This window comes from Orbicella franksi, chromosome 9, assembly GCF_964199315.1.
Source record: "Orbicella franksi chromosome 9, jaOrbFran1.1, whole genome shotgun sequence".
NCBI classification, from domain to species: Eukaryota; Metazoa; Cnidaria; class Anthozoa; order Scleractinia; family Merulinidae; genus Orbicella; species Orbicella franksi.
The window spans coordinates 12725850-12742535 of NC_138153.1; the positions used below are offsets into that span (position 1 = coordinate 12725850).

General features: G+C 40.1%; 3 protein-coding genes across 3 annotated transcripts; 2 read left to right on the top strand and 1 right to left on the bottom strand.

Moving 5' to 3' along the window:
- Positions 1 to 1707: 1707 nt before the first annotated feature.
- LOC145498072 (polyprenol dehydrogenase-like) lies at positions 1708 to 7250 on the bottom strand. Its single transcript, XM_081477953.1, has 7 exons — positions 6991 to 7250; positions 5724 to 5831; positions 4954 to 5022; positions 4619 to 4835; positions 4072 to 4164; positions 2755 to 2962; positions 1708 to 1890 (listed from the first exon to the last, which is right to left on the bottom strand). Exons 1-7 carry the CDS (start codon positions 7073 to 7075, stop codon positions 1714 to 1716), a joined length of 957 nt encoding a protein of 318 aa, XP_081334079.1. The 5' UTR covers positions 7076 to 7250; the 3' UTR covers positions 1708 to 1713.
- Positions 7251 to 7343: 93 nt separating this feature from the next.
- Positions 7344 to 16385, top strand: LOC145498251 (solute carrier family 15 member 4-like). Its single transcript, XM_081478151.1, has 5 exons — positions 7344 to 8463; positions 10381 to 10564; positions 11227 to 11452; positions 12335 to 12499; positions 14458 to 16385. Exons 1-5 carry the CDS (start codon positions 7532 to 7534, stop codon positions 14856 to 14858), a joined length of 1908 nt encoding a protein of 635 aa, XP_081334277.1. The 5' UTR covers positions 7344 to 7531; the 3' UTR covers positions 14859 to 16385.
- Positions 12956 to 14077, top strand: LOC145498253 (uncharacterized). The gene is made up of 2 exons (XM_081478153.1): positions 12956 to 13974; positions 14007 to 14077. Exon 1 carries the CDS (start codon positions 13187 to 13189, stop codon positions 13694 to 13696), a length of 510 nt encoding a protein of 169 aa, XP_081334279.1. The 5' UTR covers positions 12956 to 13186; the 3' UTR covers positions 13697 to 13974; positions 14007 to 14077.
- Positions 16386 to 16686: the final 301 nt, after the last annotated feature.

Sequence of the window (16686 nt, forward strand, 5' to 3'; positions counted from 1 at the left end):
TCTCCTGTTGTTGTGTTTTTTGATCGTGGGCATCCATGCTTCAGGAATTTCAATTCCACTATCCCTGTTGATGTTATTAGGGTGAAGTCTTATGTGAATAGCTTCCTTGACCCTACGTGTGTACCAGTGAGGATCTCGATCAATAAACTTGACCTCATTCCAGATAGGATAGTGGCCGGTCTCGTGGGTGTGTTCAGAAACGGCGGAGGTCTGGGTACGGGCGAGTCGTATATCCCTGTCGTGTTCTTTGATCCTCTCCTGAATAGATCTCCCTGTTTCTCCGATGTAGACTTTGCCGCACTCACAGGGAATCCTGTAGACAACACCATCCTGTTTAGCCGGGTTGACGGTGTCCTTTGGTCGCTCTAAGTGTGACCGAAGTGTCGTGTCGGACTTGAAGACGGTGCGAATGCCTTGTTGTTCTAGGCAGCGGCGGAGAGACTCCACTCCTTGGACATAAGGTAAAACGGCGGTGGATTTAAATTCCGCGACGGGCTCTCTTCTTGGGGTTGTTCGTGCCTTTGTGATCTTCTGTACAAACGAGGAGGGATATCCGTTAGAAACAAGTACAGATGACAGATGTTTCTTCTCTCCAGCGATTACTGATGGTTTGGTCACGAGACGTTTAGCCCGGTCGTACAGACACTTCACAATACCGCGTTTTACTGACTGAGCGTGGTGTGAATCATACGCTAGGTACTGATCAGTATGTGTTGGTTTCCTGTAGACACTGGTGGTGAGGCGGCCATCAGGTTCTCTATAAACTGACGTGTCGAGAAAGGCAATCTTGCTGTTATTCTCGATCTCCATGGTGAAACGGATTGATGGTTGTTGACTGTTTAGGTGTTGCAGGAACTCGTCAACTCTGTCCCGATCCAGGATGGTGAAAGTATCATCTACGTAGCGTTTCCAGATCTAAGGCTTGCAAGGTGCGGACTCTATTGCTTGTTCTTCAAATATCTCCATGTAGAGATTAGCAATAACCGCTGATACAGGGCTCCCCATTAGTAAGGACTTAGGTACGTTAGCCACTTGGACTGCGCTAATAGAAATCGCCTGACAAAGCCTCATATTTTCATTCTTAATTTGGTTTTAGAGTTCATTGGCAATTGGTGCAGATCGAGTGTAGCGAGGACCGTAAGAGAAAAGGACTAGGGCTGATAAGGATCTCTTGCAAACGGCAATGATGACGCTGACCACAAGGTGGATTAAAATAATTAACGTAAACCTATATAATACTCAAGAATCACAATCACTAGTGGTTTCCCGGTCGCAGAGCACTTTAACTCTCCCAGGCACCGCCTATCTCACATCGCTGTGAGAGGTTTGAGGAAGAGAGTTGGAACTAATGTCAGACGAAAACACTGAATAAGTGTTCAATTTTTACATTCTTCTGAATTTTCATATTCATTTAAGTGTTACAACCGGGGAGAACAATTTATTTAGTTTTGTTCATCCTAAACATTTGATAATGCTATTAAATACCTCAAACATGCCACAGCTACGAGTCAATCTCCCACATTAATTAGCTATCTGTCTATCAATCTGTTTTGCCTCAGGGATAACGTTCGAGCTGAGGTAGTTTTTGGGTGATGTTAGATCATGTTATACCTATCTTATTACTATGTTGAGAGGGAGGTAGGGTTATCAAATTAGCTTTGCTTTAACCAGGTTTGTTATTCTCGAGAGTAATGCTCAAAGGTTCACTAGCCCTCATGACACACCAGTAAGTTGACAACTGATTTTCCAGAGTCTCCTCTGAACATCCTCTCTGTATGACTCATCTGAAGACTGTGTTGAATGACAGTTCACAAAATATCTACCACCCGTTCCTTCTAACTCATGGGATAAGGCAACGTAAATACTGTTATCTGCTCCTTGCTTGGGAGTCTGCAACAAATAGTAATTATTATTATACAACTAAGTTAGTTCTAAGAACCAATAGCTAAATCAGCCAATCAGATTGGTCTATTGGCAGTTTAATATTTTCAAGTATTGGGCTGAACCTTGCTGTGTTCAGTCCAAACTCTCAAGAACTTGGGCTGCTATCCTCTCCGTGTGGCTCTTGCAGTTGGTTAATAATATAAGTATTATCGCACACCCTTACTAGTGAACATAACAAGTGTAATTCTTTCCCACTTACAAAGCATTCTGCAAGTTTTCCTCATGTGTCAATGTCTGTACCACAAGAGGTTTGTTTGTGGCTACTCAAACAACACCAGGATTAGTTGTCTCAGCTATATTTCTCTCTCCCTATCTCTGTTTTTCTCGGGGATATGATATTAATGCACGAGACACAAAGCCCCTCAGTGTGGAAGCCTAATGTCTAGTTGTGAAATCCCACTCACAATTTTAATGTACTGTCAGGCTGGATGGCCGTGTTTGGGGTACATGCTGCATTCAACCAAAGAGCTCACACTTGCCACCAGGAGTTTTTGTCACACTGCAAAATTAAATTGTCTGAGTGGATACTGATTGCATGAACGGATACGAGTAAAATCTTGAAAAAATCAGTATTTACAACGAGGGGCAGTGGCGTTTTAAAACAATAATGACTGGTTGTTATTTGGATTAGATTTCTGAGCATGCAAAGAAAACAAAAAAAAAAGAGAACACTACTTGGATTTCTTCACATCATCAGTATCAAATTTGGTAGTTTAAGACCCAGGTATTTCTTGAGTAGAGGACTGGAATAAATGAGGACAAAAGAAAGAGTTAATGTCTGACTATTTAATTGGATTATGGCAGCCTTACCTTAAAAAGAAAGTAAGCAAGTACACTTTGAGGTATTCTTACAATCCAGTGAATGTGCTGGAACAAATCGGTGTTGACTACTCCTGGATGAAGTACATTAGCTGTTACAGGACTATTTTGTTCCTTCAAGCATCTCTGGAGTTCATAAGTAAACAAGATGTTTGCCAGCTTACTTTGACTGTAGCCTAAATAGGGTGAGTAATACCTCCTATGAAGGAAAAGAAATACGGTTTTAGTACTATTGAACTGGGAATGCAAAATGGCATACTGTGGTCTAGTGAGCTCCATGTCAGGTTTTTTGGAGCCTCGCCATTCATTGAGTTATGTTCTTCCAGCAAGGTATAATCCCTCTCTCTCCAACAAGGTGCACCCAAGTGAAGCTGACAAAACTTAATACATACAGGGTAATTTACTGGCATATCCCAATTAGAGGGAGTTATTGGGGGGGGGGGGGGATCCCTTATGAAAAGGTAGGAAATGCTCGTCAGAAAATTTGAATTAAACCCCTTCATGAGACCAATCTGGACATAACTTAAGCTTTATTTGACCCGTAACAGATTCTATAAAATAGGGCCAATTAATCAGCCACGTTTCGGGAAAGGAATTGCCAGCCAGACTCAAGAGGGTGGTGGAGATCGAGCCTAAAAATGGAAATGAGAATATCTCTTATTGCTATTTCTTCAAGACAGTGCACTCTAAAAGATACTTTGACAGCTACAAATAGTGGCATTTCTTCCTGAACACCATAATCTAGACCAAACACCTTGACTTATACCCCTAACCGAGATGACAAGCATCCCTGACCTTTTCATCTGTGAGTCCCCCTCACAGGGGGGAGTTAGCAGAATTCATAAGCTTTGAACATACTTTTAACCAATGTATATCTTAAGTACCTCTATCCAACATTCACAAGGCTCTATTTCAATTATATATATGTTTCTGGAAAGGGTGAGTGCCTTATCTGGAATACATCTGACATATCATTGTATGATTGACTGTTGACATCCCACCATCCTGGCTGCCAGTTGTGAACCATTAGCTGGGTTTGTGCAGACTATATATAGATTTATAGTAAGTATAATAAATAAATTAGAAGTGCTCATTAGTGTTGTGGTTCACACAAGTTTAGCTTATTGGAAGAAGTCTAAAGGAGATGTTCTGATTAAAAATGGTACATTACAATTTTAATCTGTAGCAATATAATAACATGACTGTTTACAGTACATAAAACTGTAAGTAACATAGAAACTAGATTGGACTTCGTACTAAATTAACAATCACTGAGATAATTATACATGTAATAATCAATTTACATACTTGCTCTGTAGATCTTCAAAGTTAATAGTTCCTGGGACATGTGCCTCTGAAGACAATGTAACTATCCTTGAAAATCTTCCTGTTAAACCTGACCTGTTAAAACCACAAATTACAAATCAGGGCTGTGCTCTAGAAGTGCCCAGGTGCCACAGGTGACTAACGTTTGTCTTCGGGCGACTGGAAAATGAATTTTTTTCCCTAAGCTTAAGCGCTGGGCACCCAGGATTTCATGGTTAGAAACCTTTGGGCTCCCTGTAATTTTTCACAGACCACAGCCTTGCAAATGAAAAATCTTATCCTCTGTCTTCTTCTAAAGTACTATTAAATTGATCACCAGCCAAACTGATGAGGAAGTAATATTATTGTAGGGTGCAAAGTATTTTCTGGAGTATAAAACCGCATGGACAAGTAAATATTTCTGTTCTGAGTATTTTTATGCGACCAAATTTCTGCAGCTGAGGATGCTTTGATAATAATTATAACACACAATAATTATTATTGAAATGAAAATTTAATTCTTCACACCATTGTTTTCAAACTAACTTACTTTATCAAGTCTTCTAAGAGCAAATTTGTCAGAGCAAATGGTCCGAGATGGTTCACTCCAAATTGCAGCTCAAACCCATCTTCAGTTGTCCCATAAGGTGGAAACATTATCCCTGCACTGTTCACAAGAATGTGAAGAGGAAGACCTTTCTTTCTGAAATTTGTTACAAATTTCCGCACAGAGGCGAGGCTTCCCAGATCCAACTCCATGTATTCAACTAATTGACACAAGATAATCAATGACAAGTAAATATTAACATTTTATTAACAAATATATGGTGTAACAGATGTAAGATAGAGAAAAAGCACCTTTAATTTGTAAATAACTATATTTACCGTTAGCTTGAGGTAATTCCTCTTTGAGTTCTTTGATTGCCTTGTCTGCTGCTTTTACATCTCTGCAAGCTAAAGATTGCACCTCTGTTAAACTTAAAGGATGAAAAGTACTCTGATTAGCTTTTGAAAACTGTTCTTCAATTAATTACCTGAAAGGAAATTTAGAATCCCAGGTTCCTGGCAGATTCAGGGAGAAGTTTGAGAAAGTGCATCACCCCCCTTATAAAATGTTTTGTATGCCAACTCTATCTTGAGTAGCATGCCCCATGATTCCTCCACCCCTCTACATATATATCCGACTTTATTCGCTAAAACATGCCCACAAAGAGCTCAAAGACAGTCCCAGTGGCTGTAAGTACCTTGACAACCTCCTGACTAGGAGTTTGGTCTGTCATGCATGCACATGGCATGTGCCTCACCAGCAGTCCCATGTCAACACAGAACCTTCAAGCAATGTTCAACAAATGAGCAAAGTGCCATGCCACACAGTCATTATCAATGTTATTTGGCACTGAAAACTCAAGTCTAGCTAAGTGAATGTGACAGTAAAAGATACCCTCCCCTTCCCCCCTGCTTTTGATGGCTGGCCGCCAGCAAACCACCAGCAGATAGGCCAGTGCCTGGGTCATGTCCCCAGCCTGGCCTTAACAGAGTACTCTCCCCGCCTGCTAGGTTAGAAAACCTAGCGGTCATGTTCTTGCAAAATCACTGAGATATATATCTTTTAAAAAGACTGCTTGAATCATGTTGAATCCAACAAATCTGCTTACCCATTATAACTGTCATGTGTGCCTTGCAGAGTCCTTTCACTGTCTCATAACCAATACCCTTGTTTCCTCCGGTTACTATGGCAACCTGTCCTTCACAATTAGGGATTACTGTGATGGAATAAGAAACCGTGATCAACACTTTAATACCCCATTGACATAAGCAGTTAACACAAGCATGAATAATTATATAGATTTAGCCAAGCCTAAAAGCGGAGCTCCTGATTGTAATAATTAACCGTAAAGGAAAAATACCTAGGATTTGTTTTCCCTGGATCAGAAACTCAAAAATCGATCAACAATGTCATGAGCATGCAATTATCTAGAGTGTGGTTTTCCCAGTTTTCCAGCTAAAATTAATTTTAACAAACTATACCCAATAACATAAGTGTAACCAAGTTTGTAGAAATTATGTACGCAATGTAAAGTGGAACTTCAATTTAACGAACCTCTATATATAACGAAGTCCTGGGTATAGCAAATCAATTTCCTGGCCCTAGTAATACCCGGTATTATTATGTGGCTGTGTCTCACAAGGACTGGGAACTACCGAATTCATGAATTTGATTGGTTGAAATCGATATTGAAAGTGGGCTAGATTTTCCCATCTAGACCGGTAATGTTTTGTGGTAAAAAAAGTTGCAAACTAAAATGCAAAAATAGACTATTTTCTTCTAACAATATATATTTATGGAAGTGCCAAAAAGCCTGATGGGAAAAGAAAAGTACAAACAGACTAAGCTCAGTCAATAAGATGTTTATCATATGGAAAACAAGAAAAGTAATTGTTTGCCATATGATAAACACTGAGCTTAGTTGGTCTGTATGGGAGAATCTTGGCCTCTGTGGTGTGTGCAGACCTCACTGCATTCGCTCTGTACTCACGACCTCGGTCAAGATTCCCCCATACAGACCTCCTGCTCAGTTAATAAGAGCTGGGTAAAACATAAGGAAAAGAACCTCAATACAACGAAAGAAAACATATTCCTGGAATGGCAAGTGCTGTCAAAATTAAGTTTCCAACACTGATACACTGATATAATTAAGCCTGAAAGCATTTTTTGATAATTTTCTACATTCCTGTCACCGTTACAAAACTTGTAAGTACTGATAGTAAGGAGAAATAAGATATTAAGCATTTCTTTTGAACTAAAATTTATTAGCTTGAACTAAGCTTCAAAATTTTTCACATTTTCTGTTATGCAAACTGTGAAAGTCGAGCTCATTTGTAAATCTTGAGGTGTACAAGAATGCGCAATTATCATCTTACCTTCTAGAGAGTTGTGTCTAGAGAGAACTTGCTTCAGTAGGACTCTTGCCCCATTAAAATAGTTGACAAGCAAGGCGGTCGCCATATTGAAACGTGTCAACAACTTGTGATTATTAAAATGGCAATATCTTCATCTAGTGCCTATTTAGTTACAGTATAAAAATCCAGATAAATAGCACTAATTCCGGATGAGCATAGGAATTAGTTAGTTTTTATAATCTGTTACATTTTAAACAATACTTTTTCGTAAAAATAACACAGATGCGCGAACTTCCGTTACCAGTCCTTCAAGCGAAAAGTTCGTGCGCGCAGCCTCGTGCGCGCGCGATATTTACTAGGTTATTATACACGTTTGAAAATTATTAACCTGAAAGAGCTTTCCTCAGACAAAGCAGCCCTCTGACAAGGCAAGTCACCATACTGTTGTATGATAGAATGTCGACAACTTGTACAATTGCACGAAATACTTTTAGTTCTTTCATAGTATATTTTACAAGATTGTTCTACTGCAAAGGAGCAATCTCACGTCATCCATTCAAATATGCCGCTCATTGTCAAGGTCAACCCTGAACATATTGCAGCGAAATATCCAGAAATCACATCACCCGATGGCACATTGTCTCCGCCGCCGATAGAGGCAGTGAAAACGGAGGAATCGCCGCTGCTGGGGCAGAAGATCAAGGCCAAACATCGCGAGTTTAGGAAGGCAGTCTCGCGGAAGATACGCCGAAATCTCCGCAGTATGAAACGAGGTCCTGTGTTGGCGCTTATTCTGATCGAGTTGTTTGAACGATTTGCGTACTACGGGATACTGATAAACTTTGCTTTGTACCTGAACAAGTGTGCTGGATGGCCAATGTTTGTGTCCGTAGCAAGCGTAATGGCGTTTACCTCAATTTCTTGGTTCATGTGTGCTTTAGGGGGAATCATGGCGGATTCGCGTTTTGGACGTTATAACACCATTGTCAGTGGCTTCCTTGTCTATTTTATAGGCTCAATAATTCTTGTGGTCGTTGCCTTTGTGATGGGATATTTTTACATCGAGAGAGGAGAAGCTCGCAAGAGAATAGACGAGCCTTGGATCCTGGTCGTCTTAATAGTCGCTTTACTTTCTGTTTCTGCGGGAGAAGGTGCAGTGAAAGCGAATTTATCCGCCTTTGGGGCAGATCAGCTCAAAAGAGATGCGCCAAGGCAGGAAAACAAAACATTGTTTAATTGTTTTTATTGGATGTCCAATGTGATTTCATTGCTCTTTTTAGCTGGTGTAACTTATATTCAACAAATGAAGTGGAAGTATGGCTTCACTGTTGGGTTTGGCATTCCTGCCTTTTCACTGACACTGGCATTGGTGTCATTCTTGTTCTGTCGCAAGTATTTTACCATTGGTAGACCTTGTGGCACAGGACTTAGGAACATGTGGCTGATTATGCGCCAGGCCTGGTCTAGAAGGAAAGCGGCAAAACTGGAAACAAGGTAGATGGTCAGACGACAGACTGTACATTGCTGGGTTACCAGTCATTTAGGCTCAAGTTGATTAGCCCCCATCCAGAAGTGGATTAGCCCCCATATTCACACTTTTAAAAGAATGAGAAATAGAGAGCGTTTTCAATTCCTGGTTGGGGGCTAAACGTTTAGGGGCTAATTGAGTTGGGGGCTAAATGAGCAGTTACGCTTTTCTGGTTTTCAATGTCATGCCATCAAAAATAAAAATCATAGCCATTTATTATGAAGTCTTGAAGAATCTGGGATGTGACAGAGAAGTGATATATATGGGTTATTGACCAAGTGTGAGGTCAAGGTGGCTGGATATTGGCCAAGTTCTTTTTTTGCGAGTTTATGCACTGAGACGGAGTCAAGGTCCATAAACTCACAAAAAAAGAACAAGGCCAATATCCAGCCATCTTGACTGAACAAGCTTGGTCAATTATAAAGGATTTATTATGTGGCTTTCAGAGAAATTTTTCTTGCAGAACATGGCGGGTAGTCCCGAGTGGGCAAGATAGCCCCATCTTGCCCACTCAGGTAGCCAATCACAGTGTAGGATTTGATTCATCTTACCCACTCACATAGGTAGCCATATCATAAATATTTGTATGGAGACGCCATGTTGGTCTCCTGCAGAGGGATGCCAACATGGCAGCTCTAAAGCAACAGAAACACATCATTTAGTTGTGCTTTTGAAATGAAAAGTTGTTACTCTGACTAGAGATTCGACCCATTAAAATAATTAATATTATTCTTTTTCTTGTGCAAGCACTCTTCATTTAGCCAAGACTGAAGTGATAACTCACCTTTTGACCTACTGTATGTGACAGCTGCTCTGGGGTCACCATTTTAATTCCACTCTATGCAAAAGCTTGGAAATTCAAACTTGTTCTATTACAAAACAAAGAACCCTCTTGAGCTAAAATATGAATTGTCAAGTTCTTAGAAGGTCTTTTATCTGATGAAAATGAAACCTCAGAAAGATAGGATAGGATAGTCCAGTGTTTCAGCCAGAAAATTTTACTTGGGGGCCAAAGTGGCCCCTGAAGATCTTTTGTAGGGGCCAATTTTTTAGGAAAGGGGCCAATAAATTGAAAGCTACAGAAGGAAAAAAATGCATCAGGATACCAAGAAAAATAATTAAAGCAGTTTATTAGGATCTATGATAAAATTTAATAGTTAGTGCTTTTTGAAGTGTTTCTACTCAATAAAGTTGCTTTTGAATCAGATACTAGTATGAAGGATCTGTGCATTGCAAGAGAGCAATCCTTAGGCATACATGATGTAGTCAATGATCAAGGATTTGCAATGTATTATAGGGTGATTTCAAACACGGTCAGCCATTTGGAAGTTTTCCGATGTGAGAGAATCAATACAGGAAAGTAAAAGGACGGATTGACTTCTTTTCTTATGTTGAAATGTCTTAGAAGCAAAGATCTTTCAATATGATTTTTTAGGACATAATGTGTGACAAAATAACCGTTATTGATCGTCAACACAGAGAAATTTTGGTCGCCAAGGATGAAATGCTTGTTGCATTGGCAACTGTATCAATCACAATTTCGAGCCCTGGGGTGGCTTTTAAAATATTATGCCTGTGTTAAGCCTGCAGTCTCTTAAAAGGAAAGGGCCAAATTGGCCTTTTTTTCGTTTTTCTGGGGGCCATCTCTGATTTAAATGCGGGATTCCTGCAATAACGCGCTCTGGCGGAAACACTGATAGTCATTTGTACGTTTTCGAGGTTCTTTTCAAAATTTATGAGCACCCAAATAATTTTTATAGGAAGGCATATCCCAACAGTCCTTATTGTCCTATGAAGTTGGTTAGGGAGTTTCTCAGGGCTCACTTTACCAAAAAGCAGTTTGTTATTGAGCTTTTAATATTCCATTTTTTCTCTTCTTTCAGAGAATTAATTCCAAGAAGTAGTTCAGGAAGTCTGTTTTCTTCTCCTGAAAGTGACTGGCTTGACGTTGCCATGGTAAATTACGGTGGAACATTCTTGGAGTCAGAGGTGAATGAACTCAGGGCAATGAGAAAAGTTGTTGTGCTCTCTTTTCTGTTGATTCCCTACTGGATGATTTATAGTCAGGTAAAAACTGTTATACATGTAGGTACACTTTAAAACTGTAACTGAAAGCTTTAATTCAGACTGAATACGAATATTCTACTGAGTGGGACTTTTTGCCTAATATCATAAAACTTTAAAATTAAAATTACTGAACTGAGCCTGAAGCTTTATGAATTTTTTCTATGATCAGGTGCTACATACAGATGATCAACTTCTTACCTATATGTACATGTACCCATAGTTCAGCCTGTGAGTGGCAACTTACCGGTAATTGAGTACAACGTAACCTTACTTGACTGGTTCAGTACACCTCTCTACCCTATTTCTATGGTGGAGGTATAGGTGTAATATATGTAGTATTGATAGTACTGTGGAACCCTTTCAATCAGGTCCCCAATGGGGCACAAAAATCTGGCTTTATTAATGGGGTAGCCATATTACAGGAGTTCTTTAAATAAGGAAAGAACTGATTGAGCTTTTGTTTGGGCTAGAATAAGGTAACCATAATTATAATGAGGTGGCCATATGAATGTGGTCATCATAGCATTGTCTTGGAGTACTTCAATCAGGAATGGTCTCAATTTTCCTTACCATGAACACCAGGCCATGCATTCCCACCTGTACTTACTTGTAAGTACATACTGTATGTTCAGATGACCTGATTTAAAAATTGTTTCCTTTAGCTTTACAGTACATTCATCCTGCAAGGGCTCCACCTTAAGGCAGACTATGGAATGATAATTATCCCTGCTGCCTGGCCTAGTCTCTTTGAGATTGTCATACTTTTGATCCTGGTTCCTGTAATGGAGAGAGGAGTCTATCCTGGTCTAGCCACGTGCGGTGTCTCTATCCCCATTTTATGGAAGGTCTTCTTAGGAATGTTATTGGCTTCTGGATCAGCGGGAATGGGTACGTGTTGCATAATAACGCTGTCACTAATATACAGGGTTCCCTTTACATTTAACACTGTAGGTACATCAGGAGCAGTCCAAGTCAGGGATTAACAAGGAGGCAAAAAAAAAGTTCTGTCAGTTTCTTTAAAGTGTATAAAAGTCGATGGTGATAACATTAACATACTGATCATATACATACAGTTTATACTGTACATCTATTGAAACTGGATCATTGGATAATGCAATTCAAGTGTTTTCATTGGCTTAGCCATCATGGTATATGAGTCATTATATTATGCTGAGCAAATATGGTAAGTGCACAGATAATTTTTGGGAGCATGCCTATTTACATTTCAGTTTTAGCTTTCTATATTTTGGGTCGTTTGTAATAAAACAATTATTCCACTCACACTTGTTGGATATGGGATGTTTATAGCCAACTTAGCACTATGCACCTCGTTGGCTATCTACCATTTTGTACCCAACTCACGCTCATGGAATAATTGTTAAGTATACTTAGACATACATGTACATGCTTTTAATAACGCATCACTAGCAGATTAAAGAAATGGACAAGAGGCTATTACATGGAGGGTTGTCAAAGGTAATTGGCTTGCTGGCCAAAAACAATCATCTTTTTCAGGAACTTTGCCCAGGCACTCTCTTCAGCTATTTGTCAGTTTCATTACAAAAAAATGACAAAATCTTCTTCAAACGTTTGTGACAACCCTGATTATGTTATTACAGTCAAGCACCTCCTTACTGGACACCAAACTGCATGGTTTCTACATGAATGTATAAGTTGATATCTAGATGAGGTCACAGGGCTGTCTGAATACAGTCCAAATATGAAAAAGTTAATTAATTTGGATTCCTGTTTGTATTTGAAATACTGCAGCTGGCCACGTGGAAAGAGCAATGACAAACAGTTTCTTTGTTTGTGGTAGTGTGAACCACACTGCTAGTGGTGTAACATACTCAGCAGTGCGAGACTACTCCATTTGGTGGCAGATTCCACAGTACACGCTGATGGGCATGAGTGAGGTACTCACAGCTATTCCAGGTGAGTACACCGTAGTCCTGTAGTGTATACATATTAAGGGTAGGTACGCTTTTTATTGGGGGGGGGGGGGGGGAGGTCGGAGTATTTTAGAAATTTTTTGGGAAAAAAAGTTGTGGCCCTCCCACTTCCCAGAATGGATTAATGCATGACCCTTCACAAATACCTACACAAAAGCATCTGACCCTCCCCCCAGCTCCTCCAAGACAAAAATGACCGGAAGTGAAAATAACTAACTGGAAGTGTAACTCACATAACAGTGTCTGCGCACAAAGCAGTTAATTTTATACGCGTTTGTTGCTCATGGAATGAACTGCCTCTTAATATCAGGGAGCCTAACACCTTGTCAGTCTTCCGGAAGAAATTGTTTGCTTATTTTTACGATAAGTTCAGTGCTAATTTTTATCGTGATTATCTTATTTTTTTTAATATGAGTTTCGAGTAATTTTAAACTAGGTATACAATCATACAATGATACACTAAGGCGGCTTATATTAAGGAATCTTGTATTCTGTTTTAAGCCGTCCTCAAATTCATTGGATTGACTTGTTCAATGTAATGTAATTTTGGAATTTTTATTAAAGATTAAAGATAAAAGATTAAATTGTGTGGTGTGTGATTGCACGGTGAAAACTTGAAAATGGGCAAGGATGTGCGAGGAATAGAAATAGGGAAATGCGCTTGTGGTGAATGCAAGGATTTCATGAGGTCAGATGGCGCAACTTGCTCAGATTAAGCGATTGTTTGAGGAAAGTGAACTGGTCAGTGGGGACAGTGAGGTGTATCAGAAAGTTTTCAGATAAATACATTGTCCCCGAAAAACTTGGGGCAGAGTATGTTGAGAACCTTGCCCAGATAAAAATACGCAAGGAAAAAAAGAAAGAGGAGACTGAAGGGGAGCGAATGGAACGGCTGAACCGGGAGTACAATGACATTGACTGGGCTGGACTGTACAACTCCTATAAGCTGTCATCCTTGTGGGTGGACGAGCTATCCTTGTACTTTTCCTATCACAAGATCACCTTCAAAGGGAAGAAAGCTGGAAAGGTCGCAATGATCAAAGCGCACATAGGCAGCTTGCTATACGATCCCATGGAGTGTCAACAACCTCAGCAGACCCCACTAAGAAATGTGCAGCAACAAGTGACCTCATCACTTTCCGAGGTTGAAACTGACTCGCAAAGAGATTTAGTAGATTGAGTTGTCGGTTCCAGCCCGAGTAGCTTAAATAACGAATCGTCACCGGAGACTGATTTTACACCAGAACCCTGCGCGGAAACATTACCGCCCTCAAAATATGGACGAAAGCGGGCACGGGTCGAGAGAGACAACTATGTTAGTTGGGACAAGATAGTTTTTTGATGTAATATTTCGACACTTGTAAATAATTTAGATAAATCTTCTGAACTAAGCAACATGGAGTAATTTTTTCCTAGACAAAAAAAAAACTGACCCTCCCCCGGCTGCGAATAAAACAGGTTTGACCCTCCCCCGGCTGCAAATAAAACAGGTTTGACCCTCCCCAATTTGGAAAAAAATTACTAATGACCCTCCCCTCCGAAGCCGCGGCCCAACCCCCCCCCCCCCAATTAAAAACGTACCTTCCCTAAGTTGTCATTTTTCCTAATTTTATAGTGGTCAATGTCATCATTTGTGCCACAATGTATAGAGGGGATAACGAAAAGTGCTGTCTGGTCGTGTCGATTTTTTTCTAACTTTTATGGTGCTCTGTACGATAATTGTGAAGCCAATTTGCAGGTTTTGGTTGAGGGTTTACTCACTGGCATCTTTTTGACAACTGTTTCATTCGCTGACATTTGACGACACAATAATGGAATGTTACAACTCCACCCTAACAGTCCTTGGGGAGTGGCAACAGTATATGGCATGCAGTACTGTGATATTTTATCAGTATTGTTTACATACTTTTTATTTATTTATTTATTTTTTTACTATACTAGGGCTTCAAATGATGTTTTCTATGTGTCCTTCCACTCCACCGAGTGTCACATCAGCTGTGTACAACATCAGTTTAAGTACTGGGAGTCTGCTCAGTCTTGGTATTTTAGCGCTTGCGGCATATGTGTGGGGATGGTATCCCAAAGCTAGCGAAGGAGTCCTTGGCCACTATCTGGGCAATGAAAAGGTTGCAAACTATTACTGGCTTTTGGCAGCTCTGATGGTTGTCATAGCATTTTTTACACTGATTGTAGGTTACATAAATGACATTGGGTTAAGCAGAACTGAAATTAAGCATCAATTATTGGTTAATGAGGAAACATTAGGGCAAGATCGGCTTCCTTCAACAGAGCGTGGTCCAAACATTGATACACAGGCAAGTCTGTTTGTGGAGCTTAGTTGAAGAAAGCCTTGACACTTCTAAGTTAACAAGTTAATTTCAGAACATATGGTTATTTAATAGTTAATTTTTGCATAGTAGCATTTTTACAGTTTTGTAAAGCTCTTGGCAATTGAAGGAGTGATCGTAATAGGAAATAAGTTTCATGAAATGAGGGTTTACAATTTTGTGCCTGAATAAAAGTCTAACTTTAGAAAAGGTTGAATCAGGGCTGGGTTGAATTGCTGGGATAATAAATGTGTCAGTAGTATTATTGAAGATAGCTTCACGATAATCTCATGTTGGAAGGAAACTAATCAACATAAAAGTTAAGGCTTGGCAATAACTGACGTGCGAGCATGCAGTGATACCGCTGGTCGCGGCTAGGTAGGCACGTGACCATTTTCGTTCCCAGAGCTACCTGTCCCTCTTCAGTCTTGGCCAGCGGGGTCTTGGCACGAGGGAAAGGTAACTCTGGAGACATAATTTGATGGGCTAGATTCTTGGACCAAGCTTTTCCCTAAATCAAAGCTGGTTTCTTTCCCGAAAATATCCACTGATTGATCTGTAGCTAAAATCGTTCGCCTAGAGACCTTTTTATCCTACAACAATTCGGCTGTATTACTATAAACATGTTCTCGTTGAATGTACGTGTCACACTGATAAACCAAAGCTGTTTGCATATTGAGTACACTTTGATCACTTCACAGTTGCCATTTTCAGGCTTAAACAGCTTAGGCCCCGTCCACACTACGCCGGTGGAATTTGAGAACGGAAGATTCACTCTGAAAACACATCAAATGTTTTCCGTTCACACTAGACCAGAGGAATTAAAAAACGCGACAATCATCGGCCATTTTGGATTTGTGTTAAAAAAAAAAAAACTTGGGCAGGGAAATCACGTGATTATCGTGGGGTCATCGTTTTCAAAAAGCTCCGTTTTCAAATTGTTTTCTGTCCACGCGAAAACAAAAGCCAGCATTTTTAAATTCCTCTGGTTTGAAGAGCGTTTTCGAAAAGCTTCGTTTTCATGAGAGATTAATGTGGACGATAGGCCTAACCGTAGAAAGAAAGCTGCGTTTTCAAATTTCTGCGGCGTAGTGTGGACGCCGCCTTACTTATGCACCACGGCTGCAGCATCATCAACGCTACAGAATGAATTCTGCTGAAACAAAACTGCATGGTCATGAGCTCAGAATTAAGTTCATTGGAGTAAAGACCCAAATGTACAGAGGGTTATAAGCATTGTATTGAATTGCTATAAGCTTAAATTCTGTGGTGAACTTGTCAGTTTTCACTCCACTCTTTGCTTCTTTATGTAGCAGAGTTATATTTCAAATGTGATGGCTATTTTTGTTGTAGTTCATTATTGCTTGTTTTCCTGCCGTAGACAACTCACCGCCAATTCTGCCATTTCTTTGGATGAAACCTAACGACTTGACAAATTCAAACAAACGAAACAATCAACAAACCTAATAATTCTTTTTCCTCCCTCTACTTCCGGCTTTGTAATCTCCAAGTGATACCCATTTTAAGCATTTCGGCTCTCTGCGCGGAAACGCGGTTTGTCTTGAAAAAGAACTCTCAGTTTGTTTTATGACATAATAATGGGGTGAAAAGCGCGTGCAAAAATTAGCCAATCAGATTCGTCCTTGTTTTACGGGATCCACTTATTGCACGCGCTGTTTGCGCTCGCGCGAAAAGTAAGAAAATGTTCTGTGGAGTGGAGCAAAGTAGCGAAGGCTGTAGCGAAGGGCGGAGGGTGCACGTTGAGTGACGGAGTCGGGCCTCACTGCCCCTTTATTTCCCATCATCATTACTTTCAATATCCTCCTCTTCACTCGTCTCATCA